Source organism: Camelus bactrianus, chromosome 7, assembly GCF_048773025.1.
Source record: "Camelus bactrianus isolate YW-2024 breed Bactrian camel chromosome 7, ASM4877302v1, whole genome shotgun sequence".
In the NCBI taxonomy this organism is placed as follows: Eukaryota; Metazoa; Chordata; class Mammalia; order Artiodactyla; family Camelidae; genus Camelus; species Camelus bactrianus.
In genome coordinates this window covers 2,836,785-2,853,928 of record NC_133545.1, presented here as the reverse complement: position 1 = coordinate 2,853,928, position 17,144 = coordinate 2,836,785, and the positions used below count along the sequence as shown (strand labels likewise).

At 43.8% G+C, this 17,144-nt stretch overlaps 1 protein-coding gene across 4 annotated transcripts in view; it reads left to right on the top strand.

The window, feature by feature from the left end:
- The window catches only part of DPP6 (dipeptidyl peptidase like 6), an 846,122-nt gene that overhangs the window by 603,250 nt on the left and 225,728 nt on the right, over nt 1–17,144 (top strand). For all 4 annotated transcript variants that reach the window (XM_074366690.1, XM_074366691.1, XM_074366689.1 and 1 more), the window contains exon 4: nt 9,027–9,121. In XM_074366690.1, coding sequence (XP_074222791.1) covers nt 9,027–9,121 — 95 coding nt within the window. The remainder of the gene's footprint in view (nt 1–9,026; nt 9,122–17,144) is intronic.

The following is a 17,144-nucleotide window of genomic DNA, read 5'->3' as shown; positions in this document are numbered from 1 at the left end:
CGTGTTTCCTCTGGGGTAACATTTTGGCACCACCAGGAGAACCTCCCATCGCCTCTTCTCTGAGTGCGTGTAGCGCCTGCTGAGGGTCCTCACCTGAATCAGGCGTTTCACCAGGGGCTGCGAAGTGGAGATTTTCTAAATTCATCATTTCTTCTGAAAATGGTGATTTTCTAAGTTCGTCCTTCCTTTTTTACTTAAGAGTGGGTAGTTTTCTGGGAGGAGGCGCTCTCCCTCATGAACGGGCTGTTTGGGTCCCCAAACTACTGAAAAAGCAGGATTCACCCTAGTTATTGACTTTTAATGACCAGTTTTCAGAGTAAGGAGTTGGTGTAATAGTTACCTCCAGCTGTGGAAAGTACCATTATGTGAGGAGCATTGAGGACTTGTGAGTTTTTTTCATATATTCAAACCAGAAATAGACTCACAGACGTAGAAAACTGTGGTTACCGGGGGGAAAGGGGGGGAGGTGTAAACTAGGAGCGTGGGATACACAGACGCACATTACTGCACATAAAATAGATAAACAGCAAGGACCTACTGTAGAGCACAGGGAACTACATTCAGTTTCTTGTAATGAGCTGTAATGGGAAAGAAACTGAAAAAATACATATATTTATATTTGTATGTGTATGGATAACTGAATCTCTTTGCTGTACACCTGAAACTAACATTGTAAACCAACTACACTTCAATAAAAAATAAGAATAAAAAAATTTTATATTAGTAAGACTACGTGGCTAGTGGCCATAGTTCTAGATTATAAATGTGGTCCAACTGAAAATATTTGCATTCGGCTTATGTTTCCTAAAGTAAGGTAAATCCTAGTACCAGCTTTCTAATTACTGTCGTCTCTTCCTATGACTCTCCACCCAAGCCTTGCTGTTTGGAAGCTGAAGGAGCAGTCGCCCGTGGCCGGAGGCTGTGGGTCTGCGTCGGGGCTGAAGGGCACCACTGGTTACGGCGCATTCTCCCTGGCCCCTGACCTCGGAGGGAGAGAGTGCAGAACTTTTATTCTATGGCCTAGTGGGCACTGGAGAAACATGATGAAAACACAACCACGAGCTGCCTGCAACCAAAACATCACATGAGTTTTTGTTAACTACAAATTTCTGCCAACGCCCAAGAAAGGACAAAATGTGGGAATGAGCCAGCGTAGCTTTAGTCTCGTGATAGCTGCATGATCGTTTTTAACTACTTGAAGTTTAGAATCAATTTTAACTTTTAATTATAGAGGCATTTAAACTTAAACAAAAGGAAAAAGAATAGTAAGTAAACTCCTGTGTGCCCACAGCGCACCTTCGGCCGTATCTCCTGTTGGCCAGGCCCCTCCCTGCTGTGTGCTGCCCTCCTGTCCCCCCACGCCTGTCAGCCAGAAGCAGATCCCCGACGCCGTTTCATTTCATCCTCCGCGTCGCACCACGGACAGCTCTCAAAGATACGAACTTGTTACCTTATAGAAGAACATAAAGGACCGTGTCACACCAAGAGAAAAAATAAACCCCAACCAAAAGCAATAGTTTCTCATCAGCATTAATTATCCTACTAATTGTGTTAATAACATTAGTAATCTTACTAGTGGTTACATTTCCCATTGTCATATAAGTGTCATTACGATTTGAAGAAACCAGGTCATTTTCCCTGTAGTTTCTCAGAGTCTCCTGCTCGTGTCCTTGTGGCAGTGGTCAGAATGCTCCTCTGTCCCCTGCTTCCTGTGAGCTCCAGTTGGGTCTAGCAGCTTGACTGGATTTGCGGGGTTCTGTTCTGGTTTTGGTAGCGCGTGATCAGCAGTGTCGCCTTCTTCCTTCAGGAGGCAGTGGATGCTAATTGCCCCTCCTTCTGTGGTGCAGCAGCCCTGCTGGTCGGAACCTTAAAGCGTTAGACGCTGCAGTATGGCGATGTTCTAGTGCCATCAGTCTTTCCCACTGGTAACTGGAATACTCCCACAGGGTGGCACTTGCCCTTGTCTGTGACTGGGTTACCCAAGGATACAGTCTGTATGGGAAAGAAGGGAAATCTTGATGCTTTTCTGTTTCTTTACCACTTTTTAAACAGCATGCTAATGTATGAGTGTTCTGTGATGATGGTGAATCGAGCTGGTTGTCTCTCTGTCATCATTCTAAGTTCTTGAATTTATCCATCGCTCATGAGTTTTAATCCACTGCAGCTATCCTTACTGATGCTTCAGACATCCAGTCTTTGGCAGGTGGGAGCCTCCTCCAGGTGGCTCCTGAGTCATTGTGACCTGGTCCTAATAGACTTGGATAGTTTCCTTGGTCTTCCGTGTCGTTCCTGTCCAGACTTGGAATCAACTGTTCACAGAAGGAACCCTAACTTCATTCGAGGGGCAGTGGTATCTCTAGACTGTAGTGGGGGTGTTTGGGGTTTATATTTTATAACCATCATATGGGTATTGACTGTCTTAGGAAATACATGCTCTTACATTTTTTAGGAAATACATGCTCTGTGTTATCAGAACATATATAAATACAGATAAATTATATCAGAAAAATAAAGTAAGCAGTAAATGGGAAGAACATTGTTTCTATTGGCAGCTATTTATAATTAAAAGAAGACAGCCAAGGGGAAAATCAAATCTACTGCATTGACCATGTGCACTATTTGTTTCAGAAATTAAAATCTATTTCTGCACATCGATTCTTTGTAACATTTACGTAACCAAGGACTAATATGCTCTTCAAAGCCAACCAGCATATACAGATTATACTTGGCAATGAGAACTAGATCATGTCAATTTTTACGAAATCTTGTAGTGCCATGAAATAGCATTCATTTTTAAAATTTTCACGGTGGGTAAGACTTTTGGAAGCTGTCTGAAAAATACATTATTGTTCAGCAAAAATAAGCAAAACATAAAGTGAGCTGATATGGTCCTCAGAGTAAATGACTGGAATTTTATCTTCTTTTTCGGAAGAGTAAGCATAATAGTTTGTTGCGTTGCTGTGTATTGTTGTGTCACAACTTGGGGAAACAAAATGCAAAGAAAAGAAATCACACTCTTTGTGCGACCAAGGCAACCTGTTCCTCTTCCTTTAACTTTCTGAGCTTTGAAGAATTACTATAGTATACAGAACAATTAAGTTAATGATATATTTTAAATGCAGAGCCCTGGCTACTTGATGTATGAAAAACAACTAGCCAATGGGTGTGCAGGCATTTCTTTGGGCAGCTCTTGCTGAGAACCTCACTCTCTCTGTTCCCTAGAATCCCCACTGAGCTCCCTCCCTGGCCTCAGCACTCAGGGGCGCTCCCCTGTGACACCTTTGGCACCGCGGTGACGGGGATAAAAAACAGCTATAACAGACTCTCACACGGAGGCGCAAAAGATGCAATCTGAGAAAACCGCCGCGTTCCTCCCGACGTCCTTTCACGTCGCCTCTGATGGGACCCCCTTTGGCAGAGCGCCCGCGCTTTCCAAGGAGCTCTGCCTGTTGTTTCTCAAGGAGGTGGGATATTTGGTGAATCAGACTCAGGAGAGTATGAATTGGTTAATTCATTTTTTAAAAGATAATCTTTATTCTAAAAAAAATTGGGGGGTATGTTCATTCATCATACATCATTTTAGCACCTACGTACGTATCAGTCATTTTGCTAAGTGTTAGGAAATCAAAGAGCAGTGGCCTCCTCCCTTGGGAATCGTGACTCTGGTGGGAGAGACAGACAGAGAGTTGTAGTGACAAGTGACCAGCCCGCTGTGGTGGCATGAAGCAGGATGAATGAACACCCGGCGTCAGCAGAGAGGGGTTGATTCCACCTGGCAGGGGCGTGAAAACCTTCACAGAGGAGAGCCCTTTTATGCTGAGCCCAGGAAGATTTCACCTGGTGGGAGTGGGGAGTGGGCATCGCAGGGAAGGGCGGTGGCAGGAGGCTTCGGGGAGGCAGGAGAGGCTGCCGTTGTTGGGGTGCTCGGTGGGGGAGGACAGATTAACAGGGGAGAAAAGCCCCGGCCAGAGCATGCCAGGCCTTGGGTATCAGACTAAGGAGTCTGGCCCATGTGGTCTCTGCCAAGGAGGCAGAAAAAAACTTTTTTTAAAGAAGTGTGGCTTAGAGGATGGGACAGAGTCCCACTGGGAGGCCCTGGAGCGGTGAGGGCGAGGGTGACGGCACGAACACTGGACATGAGCAGTAAGCGATGGTTCGAGAAGTCTTCCAGAGGAAGGATGAGCAGGCGAGGGTCAGATGCGGGAGATGGGAGACAGAAGGGAGGCAGGGGTGAGTCCAGCTCCTCTGCTGGGTGGTGACGGCAGCGCGGTGAGCCCTGGAGCCGGGACGGTTGTGGGCACGTCATGTGTCTCAGGAATATCACCTCCTTGACTTTCCACGTGGGCAAGATGAGGCTGTATATACTATTATTTCACCTGTTCTGCAAAAGACTTGTCCTTTTTTAAAAAGCATTACGAGAGAGAGAAAATGTAGTTAGAAAAGTTGCAAAACTCCAGGAAGAGAGGAAAATTCTACACTTGCATTAATCTAACAAAATAGTCACAAAATATGTGAAACAAAATGTGGGAGCTCTCCAGGAGAGAGTCACTCAAAACATCATTATCCTAGAAATTTTCCATCCAACGGTCTTACTTAATGAAAGGTCAGACACACAAAATAGTAGCTAAGTGAGAGTCAGTGTGAAGCTACAGCTGACCTGGTTACTTCACGTGCCACACGGGGAGCTCAGTTTACAATTAGAGGACACACATTCTCTCAAGAAACCTTTGCAAAAATAGACACCCTCAGGCCGTAAACCAGTCTCGGCAAATCTCAAAGAATTAATACTGCAGACTTTTCTGGCTGCATGTAGGCAATCACAAGTCAGTAACAAAATGATAGTAGATGAGAATGTTTCCCACACATTTGCAAACTGGAACTTCTAGATAACTCACAGGTTGAAGAGGAGATTATGAGACACCAAAAATGCACAGAACTAAGCAGTACTGAAAACACCACCCATTAAAACTTATGGACTCAAATAATGAGGTCATTAAGAAAATTTACAGCACCAGCTGAGATTGTATTAGAAAAGAAGAAATGCTGAAATTGATAAGCTAAGTGTCAAACTTAAAAGTTAAGGAACGGGGGATGATGAGCTAAGGTAGAACAGGAATTAATAAAACTGAAAGGTGCAGCAGTATCTGACTGACCGTGAACCAAACCTCCGTGACGAGAACCCCAGCAGTTCATCCAGATACACTATCTGAGCTGATGGTGCAGACGCTGCCCAGAAAGACAGAGGTGGCCATCCAGGCCTAGCAAAAAAAAATGGCCTGCTATCGCAAAGCAGTGGAGGATACTAACAAAACCTAGAATGTCTGGAAGGTAACCCATAACGTCTAGAATATACTGTGAAATTACCTTATGTACAAAGAATTCTTTTTTAAGAATGGAACATACTCTCAACGTAAAAAAAAATTAATTGAGTCTGACTCTGAAATGAAACAGATTTTGGAACTGACAGACGAGGATTTTAAAAGAACTATTGTAAATATCCTCGGTGAGTTAACACGAGCATGAGTTCCACAGAGGAAACGCTCAGCAGAGAAATCTCAGCAGAAAAACAGAAACGAGGAAAAGAACCAAGTGGAAATTCCTAAACAGAAGAATACCGATTCTGAAGTTTAAGAAAATCACTGTGTGTATTTGTTAGTCAAAGAGTCATGACAAAGGAAGGGCAAAGTGGCTTGGAAGGCAGTCAACAGAAATGACTCAGGGTCAAAAGAGAGAAATCCGTTTTTAATGAACAGAGCCTCAGAGACTTAGATGACGTCAGGCTGCCCAATCCATGGGAAACGGGAATCCCAGGAAGCGAGGAGACAGATGAAGGAGGACAAAAGGTATTTGGCAAATTAATGGCTGAAGGTTTGATGAAGACATAAGTCTGCAGATACTAGATGCTCAGCAAACATCAAAGAGACAGAAGAAGCCCCTCCTGAATTGCACTGCAGTCAGACTGCTGCAAACCAAAGACAGCAAGTAACTCTTGGAAGCAGCAAAAGAAAAATGCACAGAAACGACATGCAGGGAAATAATTGAATTAATAGCTGGCTTCTCGTTAGAAGCCATGGTGACCGGACGAGAGTGAAACAGAACCTCAAAATGCTAAGAGGAAAACGAAAACAGATTAACCTAGAAATCTATATTAAGAGAAATAGCTCTCAAGAATGAAGATTAAGTAAAAAGACTTTCAGATAAAACAAAGTTAGAAGAGTTGGTTGTCAGCCAATTCATATAATCAGAAACCCTAAAGGAAGTTCTTCAAGGAGGAAAATGCAAGCCCATGGGACACATATTTCTGATAAAGAATTAAAAAGCATCAGAAATGGTAAATCGTGGATAGTAGTGCAAAAGGCAATTTTTGTCTTGACTTTTTCTTCTTAATTTCTTTGTAAATAATAATATTGTTATAAAGAATAATTATAGTGTTATGGAATACATACAGGCTGTCACTGTAATGCACAGCACTGCTATCCCAGCATGGGCCTGGGTGTGGACCCGAAAACTTGACAGGTCTCCGTATTTCATGAGAAGTGGTACATTAGTAACTCTCTGTGGATGCTGAAAGTATACGGTGAATGTATGTTATAATCCCTGAGACAGCCACTAAAAGGCAGGCAAAGAACACAGCTGAGAATAGGGAAATCAAAATGCTAAAAAACACTCCAACACAACATGGAAGTCAAGAGAAAAGAAAGAAGGAAGTAGGAAGTAGAGGAGGAAAGTAGAAACAAACTAAAAATAAAAACAGGAAAAGATGATAAACCAAACGCATCCGTATCAATAATGTCACTGAATGTGCGTCCAGAGCTTTACCAGGACAGACCACACTGTGGGCCACAAAGTGTCTTAGTGAGTTTTAAGAGACTGAAACCATGTACAGGGTATTCTTTAATCTAGCGAATTTGAATTGAAGATCAGTAAAAATAAGAGGGCCAGAATAACTTTACATATTTGGAAATTGAACATGTTTCTGAATAGTCATTGGGCCAAGCAGACTTCACAAGGAAAATCAGAAATAACTTGAACTGAAAAATACCATGATCCGGCCCATCAGGATCTGTGAGACGCAGCCAACACCATCCACAGAGGGACGTTTTTGGCTTTAATAGTTCTAGTAAAAAGGTGGAGAGTCAAACCAAAGGTCTGAATTTTCACCTTAACAAACTAGAAAGAGAAAATCAAAGCCAAAGCAAGTAGAAGAAAGAAAGAAAACAGAAACGAATGTAATTCTGTGAAGAAGATTAAAGACAGAAGAGGAGTGTTCTAGCTTCATTGCTTTACATGCTGCTGTCCAGTTTTCCCAGCACCATTTGCTGAAGAGACTGTCTTTATTCCATTGTATATTCTTGCCTCCTTTGTCGAAGATGAGTTGACCAAAAGTTTGTGGCTTCATTTCTGGGCTCTCTATTCTGTTCCACTGGTCCACATGTCTGTTTTTGTACCAATACCATGCTGTCTTGATGACTGTAGCTCTATAGTATTGTCTGAAGTCTGGGAGAGTTATTCCTCCAGCCTCTTTCTTTCTCTTCAGTAATGCTTTGGCAATTCTAGGTCTTTGATGGTTCCATATAAATTTTATTATGATTTGTTCTAGTTCTGTGAAATATGTCCTGGGTAATTTGATAGGGATTGCATTAAATCTGTAGACTGCCTTGGGCTGTGTGACCATTTTAACAATATTGATTCTTCCAATCCAAGAGCATGGGATATCTTTCCATTTCTTAACGTCTTCTTTAATTTCCTTCATCAGTGGGTTATAGTTTTCAGTGTATAATTCTTTCACCTCCTTGGTTAGATTTATTCCTAGGTATTTTATCACTTCGGGTGCTATTTTAAAAGGGATTGTTTCTTTACTTTCTTTTTCTGTTGATTCATTGTTAGTGTAAAGAAATGCAACTGATTTTTGAATGTTGGTCTTGTAACCTGCTACCTTGCTGAATTCTTCAATCAGCTCTAGAAGTTTTTATGTGGACCTTTCAAGGTTTTCTATATATAGTAACATGTCATCGGCATAAAGTGACACTTTAACCTCTTCTTTTTGTGCTCTACACTGGAATTTGACACAACATTGTAAAATGATTATAAATCAATAAAAAATGTTAAAAAAAAAAAAAAAGAAAGAGGAGGAATGATGATACCATTAGAATCAATCCAGTCTGCACAGTGTTTTTCACTGATCGACTGATTATAGTGAGAAATGCCTTTACCTTCACACTGGCTCAATGTTACCACCTTCACTCAGAAAGGTAGTATTTTTTCTCCTCCCTATTGTGTGCCCTGCCTCCCCACCTACAGTCCTTTCAGAGAGTTTACCCTTTGGCTTGTAGGAAGTGTACACACTACACACGCACACACACACACACATGCACGCACACACACACACGCACGCACACACACACACAGACATGCCTCCATGCCTGTACACGCGTGCCGTTCAGTGGAAGCGCTCCATTAACTTTCCACGGGGATCTTTGACATCTCAGTTGATTAAACAAAGGACCTGTGTCACTGAGGATATGAGGTACTGATTCAAAGACATGCATGACAGCAAAACTGCCAGTTCCTCTGGGATTAGCAAAGGACACTGGGGACAGAGTGACAACGGTTCTGCAGGATGCGGGTGTAGGTTTCTGTGCGTGTACTTACCCAGAGTTTCAGATGCAGCAAATCAGGCCCTTTAGTACCAACCGTCTTCTACCCCTGTGGTAGCAGGTTTCTTACTCTGCTCTGTGAGCCCACTCTGCGTGTCCCACTCAAGGACATTCTAGAATGTTCCAAACTTTTATGTGTGTGCTTGTGCGTGACGTGTCGCTGTGTAGAGGAGAAGAGGTTCAGAGAGAAGCTTCCCATGACGTTAAATTGAAAGGCGCTGAATCTATTTCACCGTATTTAAAGGACCCTTGGATGAAACACGGGGTACATTTCTGTTGGAACTAGTCAGTTCTTTTCACATAAGTGTCCATCCAAAGCCAGTGAGCTCCTTGATATTTCATGTTTCTCTTTTATTTCCTCTCTTGTAGATAAAGAATTCATCTACAGAGAACAGAAGGGAAATGTGATACTGCGGAATGTTGAAACAAATATTTCTACAGTGTTAATAGAAGGCAAAAAAATTGTAAGTACTCTCTTTAATGACCGGGGTAATTTCATTTTTCCCTCCTGCAAGTCAATAAAGCAGAAAATGACTTTAGGTTTCAACTTTTAGTATAGCCAAGCAGAAGCAATAAACTGGTAATTCTAAAGGCTGAGCGGCTAAAGATAATGTGAAATTGAAGCCCCACTAATTTAAGAAGATGAAAGCACAGTTTCTCTGAGTATACGGGAAATTTCTCTGCAGGTGTTGGGAGCGAGTGTTGCATATCATACATAATTGAAAGATGAAGTCCTAAGGCTTTGCACATTTACAGCACAATTGCAGTAATGCAGAGAATACTTCAGGAGGATGTGTTCCATCTCATTAAAAAAAAAAAACTCATCTTCTCATGCACAGGGAGTATTGATCTGGGTACCGACTGCACTTACTCTGATGACAGTAAGTGATGTTTATGCTTAGAGCAGGTACCAGTCGATGTGAATGCTACTGCTTTATAACCTGGGAAAACCTGTTTTCCCAAAGATAATGACACTAAGATTTGGAGTACACATGCAATTAAAGATCTTTATTAAAGAACTGACTGAATTTACATACCAAAAATCAATTTAAAGAGAATTGACTCTTTTCTCATATGGTCATGCTCATCCTTAGAAAGAATAAACCTTCAGCTTTCCGGAGTCGAACATTTTCTTGTCCAATGCTCTGAGGGAATCAAAGGAGAGCGGTAGGGCCAAGTCTGTGTTACAGGCGAGAATTGAAATGGGCCATAAATTCTAAATCAGATCAGTCAGGATGAGCTTCTGGTGAGAGGCAGAAACACAGGAATCCTAGAATCCTACGCTCTGGGGTTTAGAGGAGACCAGAGGAAACATTAGCTGGCTGGTGTTACAGATACGGACCCTGTGCCGGTCAGTGAGCGAGGGGCTCAGAGTCCCCTGGGTGAGGACTCGGGCAGGTCCCAGGAGCCTCTGTCCCAGGGACAAGAGAGATGTCTCCATCTTTGCCACCCCCTCCCCTGACCGGTGCACATGCCATCTGGTCCCCTCTCGCCTCAAGAACATGTAACCTGCTGTTTAAATTCTCTTCATTTCTTTTTGGTGTAACGATACCTTTTTCTTTAAAAAATAAACATTTTATTGAGCTTTAGTGTGGAATAGATCCCACCGTTTACAGAGACTGTTTGCTGAGGTAAGGGAGGCCGAGCTAGGCTGTAGGATGCTGCGGTTCCCAAAATGACAAGTTTATTGAATTAAATAGTATTCTGCAAAATAGGACCCGATCCGGAAAGAACGGACGCGCCTGCATTTTTGCATTAAAAACCATCTTTGGTAGAATTACTCCCCTAAGAAAATCTGATTCAACCCACTTAAAAATACTGAAGATGCAGAAAAGGTTTTCTAATATTAATCGAGGGGAGAAAATGTGCAGACTGTTGCTGAGGAGAAGTACATTTTAATGTCAGAACCATTGGTGTTTCCCGGGAGGATGTCCGTTCAGGGAAAGCGGGTGCTTTGCGTACGGACGGCTGCACCTCAAGGAAACACAGGGACAGGAGCGGACTTCTTCCCAGACCAGCAGCTCATGACGGCTCGTGTATCTCAACTGAAGCTGTTTCAGCCAAGTAGTAAGGCGACTTCAGAAACCACCTTCGGTAACGAAAAATGCAAGAATTCCTCTTGAAGATCGGAAGGCTTCTTCCATACAATGAAGTTTCTTCTTAAAATGCCACGTCTTCACTCACAGTACAGACATTTGTTGAGCCTCCAGTGTGTACGGCCTGAGGGATACAGTTCACGGTCGTGCCGGGTTATTCTTGTCTCAAAGCTCCGTGTCAATGCGCCTTTAAGTAAACAGACCTCGGATGCAGGGAAGAGAAGTCACCGCAGGGCGGCGCCGCCGTTTGGAACACGGAGCCCCGGGCTTGCGTTTGTGCGCGGGTTAAGCTGCTTGGGCTTCGGTTCCGCCGAGGTCCAGCTGCTGCCTCCTCCGCCCGCCCGCCCGCAGTGCCCCAGCCGCGGGGGCTGCCCCCTCTCTGCGGCCCGGCGCGCAGCACCGTGCGTCAGTCATGCACATGCACGTGCCCAGGGCCAGCAGCGCCCCTGCTCGGGGAGGGCGCGGGAGCTGGGGCAGCGGGCGGCCCGGGCGGGAGCGGCTCTGGTCCGTCCGTCTGTCCTCCGGCCTTTCCAGGGACGGCTCCCCCGCTGTTCTCTTCTGGTTGGAAACCCAGACGCTTTGAGATTATTTAAATGATAGGAGGAAGCTGAGGAAGAGAGCGGGGCGACGTCTGAGCAACGATCTGAGACTAGAGAAGCGGCCCTGAAGCGGTGAATGCCCACGTCCGCGGGAGTTTAAGGTCCCAACCCACAACCTGATCTCAACCCTGTTCCCTCTCCCCTGCCGCCGCCGAGAGGGGCCCTTCACCCGCAAGGCCACGTCAGGGCGTCCCAGCCAGCCTTGCCGTGACCCTCCTCTGGCTCCGTGACTTCCCTGACCGGCTCTTTCCCCGATGGAAAGGGATGCAAGTGAATGCGCACACTAGCCGTCGGGCCCTTCAGGTAGTTCATGAATATGCAAATATGCAAATGCGAGCGGCGCTGTGCTGGGCTCCTTGCAGGTGTCTCACCTGCCCCTGAACAGGTTCCTCCGACCAGAAGGCGTCCCCTCTTGCACCTCCAAATGGTAGAAATCAAATCATGACCAATTTCAGAATACCGCAGACCTTTACATTGTGAGCTCCCCGATACACTTAGCATTCCATGGTGGTTGTCACCCGGTTCACACCTTTACTTGCATTCTTTTGGAGTTTTTTTTCTTTTCATCATTGTTGAAGTCTAGCCAGTTTTCAGTGCTGTGTCATTTCTGGCACACAGCATCATGTTTCAGTCATACACGTACATATATTCCTTTTCATGTTCTTTTTCGTTATAGATCACTACAAGGTATTAATGTAGTTTCCTCTGCTACGCAGTGGAAACTTGTTTATCTACTTCATATGCAGTAGTTAGTGTCTGCAGATCTCAGATCTTTTGGTTTTTATATTGGTCTTTTTGGTAGTGAGATATTTTCTGTGCACGCTGGGCTGCTCCCATGTAAGATGGTGACCTTAATTGATAAATGTTGTGTGTGTTCGGACTGCTTCACCAACCAGCCGCCTCCCCGTCTCTCTCCCTTCCCATGGGCCTCCCTGGTCCCTGAAACACAACAGAACTAAGTTAGGCCGGTGAGTACCCCTACAACGACCTCTGAGTGTTCAAGGGAAAGGAAGCATCACATGTCTCTCAGTTTAAATCAAAAGCTAGAAGTGATTCTTGTGGTGGCTCACAGAGAAAAAGATGCGACAATGAACATACGTATGTTCATGTATAACTGAGAAATCGTGCTCTACACTGGAAGCTGACACAACATTGTAAACTGACTACAACTCAATAAAAAAAATGTTAAAAAAAAAAAAAAGCTAGAAGTGATGAAACTGAGTGAGGAAGGTTTGTCAAAAGCTGAGAGAGGCTGAAAGGTAGGTCTCGTGCCAAACAGTCAGCCAAGTTGTGAATGCCAAGGAGAAGCTCCTGAAGGAATTAGAAGTGCTGCTGCAGTGAACACACAAACGACAAGGAAGAGAAGCGCCTTACGGCTGACACGGGAAGCAGTTAGCGGTCTGGGTGGAAGCTCAGTCCAGCCTCAGCCTTCCCTTTAGCCAGAGCCTCATCCAGAGCAAGGCCCTCACTCTCCTCAGTTCTGTGAGGGCTGGGGGAGGCGAGGAAGCTGCAGGAAAAAGGATCCGAGCAGCAGAAGCTGCTTGATGAGGTTTAAGGGGAAAAGCCATCTTCATAACATCCAAGTGCAGGGGAAGCAGCAGGTGATGCGGAAGCTGCAGTGAGTTCTCCAGAAGATCCAGCTCAGATCATTCACGTGGGTGGCTGTGCTGAACTGCGGATTTTGAATACAGATGAAACAGCCCTCCATTGGCAGAAGCTGCCGTCTAGGACTTTCATAGCTGGAGAGGAGAAGTCAATGCCTGGCTTCAAAGCTTTGAAGGACAGGCTGATTCTTGCTCGGGGCTAATGCAGCCAGTGATTTTCAGTTGAAGCCAACACTGATTTGTCTTTCCTAAAATCCTTTAAAACAATGCTAAGTCTTCTCTGCCTGTGCTCTGTAAATGGAACAACGTCTGCGTGACAGCATACCTGTTTACAACATGGTTTACTTAATATTTTAAACCCACTATTGAGACCCACTGCTGAGAAAAAAATGATTCCTTTCAAAATATGGCTGCTCGTTGGCAGTGCACGTGGTCACCCAGGAGCTCTGGTGGAGATGGACAACGGGATTCACGTCGTTTTCATGCCTAAGAACACAACTATCAGTCTGCAGCCCATGAATCAAGGAGTAATTTTGACTTTCAAGAATTATTATTTAAGAAATACATTTCATAAGGCTGTAGCTACCATAGACTGATTCCTCGGATGGGTCTGGGAGAAGGAACTGAAAGCCTTCTGGAAGGGATTCACCATTCCAGATGCAATTAAGAACACTCAAGACTCATGAGACGAGGGCAAAGCATCGACACTAACAGGAGTCGGGAGAAGTGGACTCTAACCCTCGCGGACTTCGGGGGGTTCAAGACCTCAGTGCAGGGAGGAACTGCGGACGTGGTGGAAACAGCGGCAGAACTGGGATTAGACGTGGGGCCTGAAGCTGGGGCTGAACTGCTGCAGCCTCACGGTAAACGTGCACGGAAAAGGGTGAGCAGAGCAGGTGGTTTCCTGAGACGGAATCCTCTCCTGGTGAAGGCGCTGTGACGGTGTCCTGATGACAATGAAGCGTTTAGGGTGTGACACAACCTTAGCTGATAGGGCAGCGGCAAGGTCCGAGAGGATTGAGTCCAATTCTGAAAAGTTCTACTGTGGCTGAAAGGCTGTCACACAGCACTGCCTGCTACAGAGAAGTTGTTCCCAAAAGGAAGAGTCTATTAATGCGGCAAACTTCATGGTGTCTTACTTTAAGAAATTGCCACAGCCACCCAGCCTTCAGCAACCGCCACCCTGATCAGTCAGCAGCCATCAACACTGAGGCGAGGCTCTCGCCAGCACAAAGACGCCACCTCACTGAAGGCTCAGACGATGGTTAGCGTTTTTAGCAATAAAGTATTATTTAATTAAGATATGCACATTGTTTTTTAGACATGGTGATATTGCACACTTAAAATACTACAGTACAGTGTAAACATAACTTTTACCTTTATTTTAAAAATAGTTTGGGGGCAGGGTATAGCTCAGTGGTAGAACACATGCTTAGCATACATGAGGTCCTGGGTTCAATCACCAGTACTTCTATTTAAAAAATAAATAAAATGAAAAACAATACTTTAAATATCAAATTTAGTGTATCTTTATGCCCCTCTAAGACTCTTTTTGTCAACAAGTTAAAAAAATATAAAAAGGCCTTTGTTATATTATGTATCTCATTTTCTCCCTGAAAAATGAGACATGAAATATATCTGATGGCCCAAACTGGATCTTTGGATATTAAGACAATAGGTGTCTGGTTCCTGAAGAATCTCATGGATCTTTTTTCTACTGAGTACACACTGACTTCTTCCTTCTGTCTCTCTCTGTCACTCTCTTCAGTAGAAGTGCACTTAAAATGGACTTAATACATTTTGTTGAGCTTAATGACATAGATTTCCCAGGATCTGTAATTCTTATAGAAACTTAGCATCGTCTCTCCAATTCCTCTAAAACATCATAGAGCAAAAGTTCTCAGAAGGGTGAAGTGTTAGTCTTTGCTTGAGACTTAGATATTTAAAGCTGGAGTAGTCTTTGCAGATTACGTCATTCAAACCCTTCTGTTCTTAGAGGAGGAAACCAAGACGTCCCATAAGCAACTGCGGCTTGACCTCCACTTTGTGTGCTTTTGACCCACAGGGGCCCTCCAGCACACCCATCGTGTTACCTGTAACACGCATCCTTTTTACACCCTCTTTACTGATAATACCAGCAGTCACCAGGGGTGGTGCAAAGGATACGGTCATTCACTGTATTATTTAAATTGTTCCAGGTGCTTGGGAAACCAACTTGGCAGTACATTCAAGATGAATAAAAATACTTATGCATTTTGACTCATTCCAGGGAATTTTGCATAAGGAAATAATCTGAAAACTTCAAAAAGTAGTGAAAATACCTGAAAGTACAGAAATGAGATAAGTAATAAAAATAAAATATGATGTAGCAGTTAAAATAATAGTTATGAAGGCTGTAGAGTAACATGAAGAATATTTATGATGCTGTGTTAAGGAAGCACAGACTAACACACCATCACACACTTCAGTTAACAGCTGTCAGCATCGTCCACGTGCACTGAGAAGGCTGGGAGGCCAGCAGGAGGTCTGACAACAGCTCGCCTTGTCGGGTGGGGAAATTCTGTACATCATTTTCCAGTGTGGTGATTTACATAATTGCTGTCTCGGTGCCATTTATTCAATAATTTTAATCAGATTTCTAAAAATTCAGCCTCACATTTCAAAGACATTAGACTTCCGCCACTGATGAATATGTAAGAGCTATCGATGGTTCCTGGAAATACTTAGAAGGAAAAACAATGTAAAAACATTTTTTTTTGTTGTTATGTTTACGTCAGGATTTCTCACTTTTTATGTCTTTACTTGCTGATTAATCTCCTTGTGTTAATTACTTACTTAAATTACAAAATTAACGTTTGAATAAAAAGCCTTTTTGTTTCTCTATTTCCCTTTGATTTTATGTAATTGCTAGTCTGTAGAATCTGAATTTTCATCTCGCTCTCCAGCAGTTAATGAATTCTGACCCCTCGCAGAGTGGGACGTACTTACAGGTACTATCAGAGCCACTGCAGGATCCGGGGAGAAACAGCAGGGGAACTCCAGAATGTGGCTGAGATTAGAACGTGAGACGACTTTTTTTTTTTTTTTTTCCACTTCCTCCAGTAAGTTTGACTTCCCACGTGGTAAATTTTCACTCCCTCCTATTGCACTTAATTTCCATCAAGCGCTTCACGCCTGCGGGTTCTCAGCCCTGGAGAAGCAGGAAGCCCCCCTCCCGGCTGGGCTCCCCAGAGGCGCATGCGCGATGGCTCCGCACAGCGGCTCCCTCTGCAGGTGCCCCCAACGCGTCCCGCCCACCAGGTGGGAAAGAGCCCAGGCCCCAACCTGAAAAATAACGGGAAAATACTTACGATTATATCTCAGGATGCTGTAAGGGCATCTGATGAAGTTTCTCAACCACTTCTAATAAAAATTCCACATAAGAATAAAAACTACTTAAATATGATAGGCTGTTTACCATGAACCAACTAGCAGTGAAAACCATTCTAAGTGGCAAACAATAAAGGCATCTGCATTGTAGACAGGAACGGTCGACATCGCCGTGAATATTTAATGTGCTCCTGGAGGTAGTGGGAAGTGCAGTGTGCAAGCCAACTGGATGACTGGGAAAGGAACCAGGGAAAAACTCTCTTTTCCTGATAACGTAATTCTACCTTAGAAAGCCTAAAAGGAATTAGTTCTAAAACTACTATAGTAAATAAGAATATTTATTAATATGGCTGAATATAGAAATACATAAATAAATCAATAGCTTCTCTCTTCATTAACATTAGTGTGTAGAGGTGGAAATGGAGAAAATCTTCCATTTACAACAAGAATAAAGACAATAAAAGGACCTAGAATAAATCTAAGGACGACATAAGAGTTAGAATAAAGCAAACTATAAAATCTTGTTGAAGATCTGAAAAAAAATACAATGTAACCGTAGGCAAGACTGTAATGCGAAGTGAACAGGGTCTTGTGGGGGAAGGCAGCGACCAGCTGTGCTGAGTTGAGAGCTGAGAAATTATCACGACACTTAGGAGGTGAGTCTCTGGTAACCTGGAGAAGAGTTTTGGTTGAGTTGGGGTGAAAACGTGATGGAAGTGAGCTTAAGAAAGAACCGGAGAAAAATCAAGGCAGAGAATGTATATTCAAGAAGATAAGGCTAGACAGTTCTCCAAAGATGAAACCCACCCAGCGAGTGGT